The sequence below is a fragment of the Octodon degus genome, unplaced genomic scaffold, assembly GCF_000260255.1.
Source record: "Octodon degus isolate 3935 unplaced genomic scaffold, OctDeg1.0 scaffold00430, whole genome shotgun sequence".
Classification (NCBI taxonomy): Eukaryota; Metazoa; Chordata; class Mammalia; order Rodentia; family Octodontidae; genus Octodon; species Octodon degus.
Window position 1 is genome coordinate 292,292 of NW_004525006.1, and position 5,855 is coordinate 298,146.

The 5,855-nt window shown below is 38.7% G+C and overlaps 1 protein-coding gene across 1 annotated transcript in view; it reads right to left on the minus strand.

The window, feature by feature from the left end:
• The window catches only part of LOC101584805 (guanylate-binding protein 1-like), a 41,380-nt gene that overhangs the window by 25,754 nt on the left and 9,771 nt on the right, over nucleotides 1-5,855 (minus strand). Inside the window, 5 exon segments of the mRNA XM_023708659.1 lie at nucleotides 2,710-2,903; nucleotides 3,109-3,211; nucleotides 3,805-4,017; nucleotides 4,586-4,866; nucleotides 5,673-5,850. Coding sequence (XP_023564427.1) covers nucleotides 2,710-2,903; nucleotides 3,109-3,211; nucleotides 3,805-4,017; nucleotides 4,586-4,866; nucleotides 5,673-5,850 — 969 coding nt within the window.

Here is a 5,855-nt window from a genome sequence, read left to right on the forward strand (position 1 = left end):
AAAAAGTAGCTAAGACACATGAATTCCTAGTTGCTTTTTATAACATGTTAGCCAAAAACAAAACAAAACAAAACAAAACAAAACAAAACAAAACAAAAAAAAAAAAAAAAAAAAAAAAAACAAAAAACAAACAAACAAAAAAAAAACCTATAAAGCAACACAAAGTATGGACTACTGGACTCTTTTAGAATATTTTGCTGAGTTAACACCCCTATAATATTCAAATGACGGAATTAAACAAAAAAGGGGATAGAGATGAATGTCCATTATGTATCTCTGTATTCAAAGTGGTTGGGATAGACATATAGTTGCATTCTCTTAATGAATAGCGGGATTTGTTCTAATAGTGTTTGCAAATAGGATATCATGTCTGCATCTTCTATAGCAATTAACCACTAGGAAGAAAGTATGCAATGTGTTAATTATTAAAACTGTCCTACCAATTTGATTTGAAACTGTCTTATTGCTATTTGTTTCTCAATAAAATCATGGAAAAAAAACCCCACAAAATCCTACTCAACCAAATCAAATCATGAACCTGAAGGGAAGTATGCAAAAAGATACCCCCATTTTTGCCTGAATGGTGGCTAGCCTTGGTCTGTATGAAGACAGAGTCCAGGAATTCTCCTATATACATTTTCTTTTAGATTAAACTTATTTTACCTAAAAAAGGCTAAGGTTCTCAATTCAAATCGAAGATACAAGCAGTATTTGCTTTCTTCTTAAATTTCCCTTGTAAATTTTGTATCTATCATCTGTCAAAATCCTATGTTATAAAAAATAATCTTATGCTTTATGATCTTGTCACTTACATTCTGAAAAACATGACCATAGACTCTTCTAAGTAAATATTAAATATCTAAATCATTTTGTTGATCAAATTTCTCTAAGTAGCTTTTTCTCCCCATCATTAAGTATTAAATACTGGGCCTTCTCAATGCCCTAGATCTTTTTTAATTTTCTTTTTTGTTCATTTTGAGATGGAATCTTACTAGGTCATTGTACTGGGCTTGAATTTCCAATCCTTGGAATCTCTCAGTGTGCTGGGATTACAGGCATGTGCAATAAAGAGTTTTCAAAGGTATAAACATTTATTTCAACCACCTATCACTTTCTGTTCAATTAGGACTTGATAAACCAGCAGGACAGAAACAAAGAAAGGAAAAAAATTCTATCTAAACAGCAAAGGATCCAATCAGATATGGTTAATCAGTTACACACTCAGAAAAGAAAAGCCTGGCATTTGGCCCATGCCTGTAATCCCAGCCCTGGTCAGACCAAAGGATTTCCATGAGTTTGAGATCAGGCTGAACTAAATAGTGACAGATAGACACACAAACAAATAAATAAGCAAAACCACTCAAAAAACTAACACATACAGACCTACAGAGAAGAAAGGAGTGTGTGCAATGACAATGGAAGAAGATCTTTAATATGGAGTCACTACAATCACAGATTTAAAAAAGCTCTCTCCAAATGAAGGCTTCAAAGCAGAAATACTGCCAGTAGTGGAGGAACTGACTATTTTCTGACATTGTCTCACTCTTGTGTTGGGCTCCACAGTCATTAAATGTACTTTTGTCAGGAACAAGCACTGAACTCCTACTTATGCTGCACCTGATTTCTGGGTGGATACAAACACCTAGATGTCAGGACACCTGAGTCCCTCAAAACAGAGGAGAAAGAAAGAGCAACCAGGGCAATTTAAAAGGCGATGTTGAAATGGAGATGCAAAATTAAAATCTGAATACTAAGCTATTTCTCTAGCTCCCTCATTACCAATTCTGGCCTCAAGAAGGCTTCAGCAGAACCTGACTTCCAACTTTTATCTGGGCCCTGTGACAGCTGAAACAAACTTTATTTTGGGTTTTCTTCTATCCCTGCTATAAATTAAAGCACTTCTGTATATTGGATGAAAGCAGGCCAGCTGTCCTGCCAACTTAACCAAATTGTGAATAAAAGCATATTCCCAGTTTTATTGGTGTTCCTATGCTCTCACTGGTAAATAGTAAAATGAATCCAGATATCTGTGGTCAGATTCGAAGCTCTGGCTGGATTCCCAATAATATGTATACATAACACAGAAATAAAATAGTCCCAAATTCAGAAGAAGTATCTTGATCTCAGTTTAGGATATTTGAGCAAAGCCTCCACAACCATGCACACGAGCAACAGGTGATAGGCAAACCAGTCATAGTCCCAGAATATTTCATCACAGAACTCCCAAGGGAACAGAAAATGGGACCAAACAGAGAAAATATGGAGAACCATTGTGAAGGTTGAAGAGAGTTTGCTCAGAAAGATCCTTGTAGAGTTAAAGTCATAACAGATTGGACTAAAAAAATCATGTAAAAATAGACACTTCATCAACTGGGTGATCTACAGTAAGCTTTTCTGAACCCATGTTTCTTGTAGTAGGGAAGGAGTCCTTATTGCATGCAAGAGATCCAGCAGATAAAATATTTTCATGATGCCTAGCAGACAAAGCTGCCATGAAGGAAGGACATGCTCACCGATGGGGCAGCACTGCAAGGGAAGACAATGATTGGACAGGACAACACATGGGTCAGGTAGGTCAGGCAGGTGCAGAGAAATCAATATGCACAAGGTCCTTTGCAGTGATTCATGGTCTCCTTGCCCATGTTTGTGATCAGGGAGAATGGAGAGAAAAAGGAAAAACAGAAAGTTCAACATAGTGCAGCACAGTACCTGGAGTTTGAGATCCAGAGTTGCCTGATGCTCCCTGTTCATCTGCATCCTGTCCTGCTCCATCTTCATGGTCAGCTGTCTGACAAACTCCTGATGACTCTTCTCTTTCTGCTCCAGCATCTCCTGAGTCTTCCTTTGCATTTCCTCCAGCATTTTCAAGGCAGCCTCTGCAGATTCAGCTTTTGCACGTTGCACTGAGAGGAATGAAATATTCATGGGTTACTGTGTGGCCTCGATCCTCCTTCTTCATACATTTACATGTTGCGGCTGTTGAGTGCATTATAAAAGAAGATACACTTTTGATTTCCTTGATCCAGCTTAAGTAAATGAGATTTTTCTTAAATTATTTAAATAGTTAAGAGCTTCTTAGGCCAAGTAGCCTCTTGACTCACTCCTCACCTTCAATCTCTTTTTCTCTCTCTATGAGGGTCTGGTCTGTCTGTAGAATGGCATTAATCATGTCCTCCTTGGACTGCATGTATTTCTGCAGAACCTCTTCAGCCTTGCAAACCAGAGAACACAAGGTTAACAGTAGCAAGTGACAGTAAGCATTCATTTCTGTCTTTTGCTCATCACATATTCTTTTAGGAGCTGTGCCACTTGGTCCTGTGGGTCCCGAAGACTAAGATTTTCTGTTCACAACAATGGCACATGCTCAGCCTGCCCAGCAATTACTCCCATCCTGTGCCCCAAGAATCAATGTCCTTTATACAAAGCTTGTGGTGAGAAACTTGTGTTATTTGAGACTCAATGCACCAAATTTAAAACTATCAATGGTGTGGTCATGACAGGTTAAGTATGCTAAAAAATGAAACCTTCATGGAGACAACAGAGCAGAGAAGAAAGTGGAAGGAGTAAACAGCCAAGGAAATGTGGGTCAGGAAGGTAACAGACAGTGAAGAAGACGGCAACTCCACTGTTAATTGAGTGTTCTCTCTCTGAGGAGCACCTAGGGCAGATCTAGCCTAATACGCTTCTCGTGGGTGTCACTGACTGACAGTGTGACTGTAGTGTAGAGTAGGGTACATCTCTGAGCCATCATGATTGGTCATACTGATGTGGACACTGGCACAACAGCACAGGTGAGTGGCTCACCTGTATCCCCTTCTTGGGCACCTCATGGTACTTTTTCTTCAGGTCTTGCACCTTCTGAAGGAGGAGCCGGTAGCCCCCTGATTTAGAGTAAATTCCTTGTTCCACTTCTTTTTCTAGGGGACTGAAAATATCCTGAAGTAAAGCTGAGCAACGATCTGAAGATGCTTTCTTATTCCGTTCGCAGAACTTATCAGATTTCTTTTGTAGCTGTGTCTTTAATACAAAAATAAATAAAAATTATAGCCAGGCAGACAAAACATTTTGTAGTCAGAGTTCCTGAGAACACTTCTTTAAAAACAATGTGACCTAAGCTTTGTATCAAGGCTTTTTTGTAAACTTTAACTTTACTAAAGTTTAATTTCTGGGCAGAGATTGTGAGCATTATGTCATACGTTAGTAGTAAGCTTTGAATTTTTCAGTTTAGAACAATGATTGCATGGGATAAATGGACCACAAAATGAGCCTTAATTCAATAATTTAGAACAATATTTTCTTTGTTTTTTTCTTAAATGTCAAGCAGGCAAACAGTGTACACATAATTAATTAGAAGTTCTGCTTAGTAATTATATTATGAATAATGGTATGCATTTAGTTGTAAAAGCTAATCAAAAAAGAAAAATGTTTTGAAACTTTCAGTCCATAGTAATAAAATTGTTTCTCCTTACTATTATGACTACCCATTGGTAGCTAATATCATTTTGAAATCTAGGAATAATTACTGATTTCATTTCCTTGTAGTACCTTGCCTTCTCTATATTCTCTTGAGATAAAAATTACCTACTGCCAATTTCCTTTGAAACTTTTGGTCAACATCTTTGAAGGAATGTTTCATGAAGATCCGGATGTCCTTCCTCTCACAGGCCCTGTGCAGGTCCAGCAGCTCCTACAGCATGTCTGTAGGCAGCTACACCTTCTGCCCCATCTGCTGGTCATAGTGTGCCAAGGCCTTCTGCACTGCAGCTGTGTTCTCTATCTGGGCCAGGGCCAGGACTGCGTTCTCCATGCAGGGCAGACCCCCACTGGTGATGGCAGCGATGTAGGTCTGCACCAGGGTCTCTAAACCTGCAAGTAAGGAGGTGGTGTTGATGCTTGTTACAGGTTGAGCAGAAAACAGTCTTTGTTGTGTGTAATTCTGAGTTTTCAGTTACCTCCTATTTGTCTCAAAGTGTCATTGGTCTATTTACCTGTGTACTTGGTAATTCACTAGAAATACAGAGCCTCTGCTTCTTCTTAGACCTACTGTATTTGACCTTCCTCATTAGGAGACCCCTGGTGATGTGTGTGCACACTAAAGCCTGAGATTCCTGGGCCTAAACTACATAGGACTAGATTAGCCTTATCCACCCACTTCAATTCTATGTACCCTTGAGACTTGAACTGTGTCTCATCTGTATCTGTATCATCATCTCTGTTAGCAGTACAAATTTGATCATTATTTATAGATCAAGAAGTGCTATCCCAATCAAACGTTGTTGCCCTTTTGTTTATTGAAATGAACAGCATTATTCAAGAGCAGACTAAATGGATATTCATTAGGCACCTGAGGAATATAGCCATGAGATGTTTTAATTTTTTAATTTAAATTAATTTAATTTTAAATTTAAATAATCATATTTTCTAGTAGCTACCATATTACAGACTGTGTTTCTGGTTTACTTACTGCATTTAAAGCAATAAGCTTTTTTCCTATAGGTTTTCCTCTCTCTTTCCACCAAGAATTGTGACTAACGTAATGTATTGTAAATGTTGAGGCCATCTAAACATGCATGAAAGAGTAGTTCACTTGCAAATCTGAAACTGTGTTATTTTGTTGTTGTTGTTGTTCCTTAGCCTCAGGAATTAGTGAAGCTAATGGGAAGGGTACTCACGAGGTCCGTTGACCTGGATGCCTCCCGGCAGAGTTTTAGTCCTGGAAGAGCTGAAGATGTAAGAGCAGAATTCTGCAGCTTGTTCCACGAATTCCGGGTCCAGCTCATCCTCACGCAGTGTCTCCAGCTGGGCCAGCTTCTTTCGCTGAGCGGGTCTATCGAAGACAAAGCATTTCTTCTTCG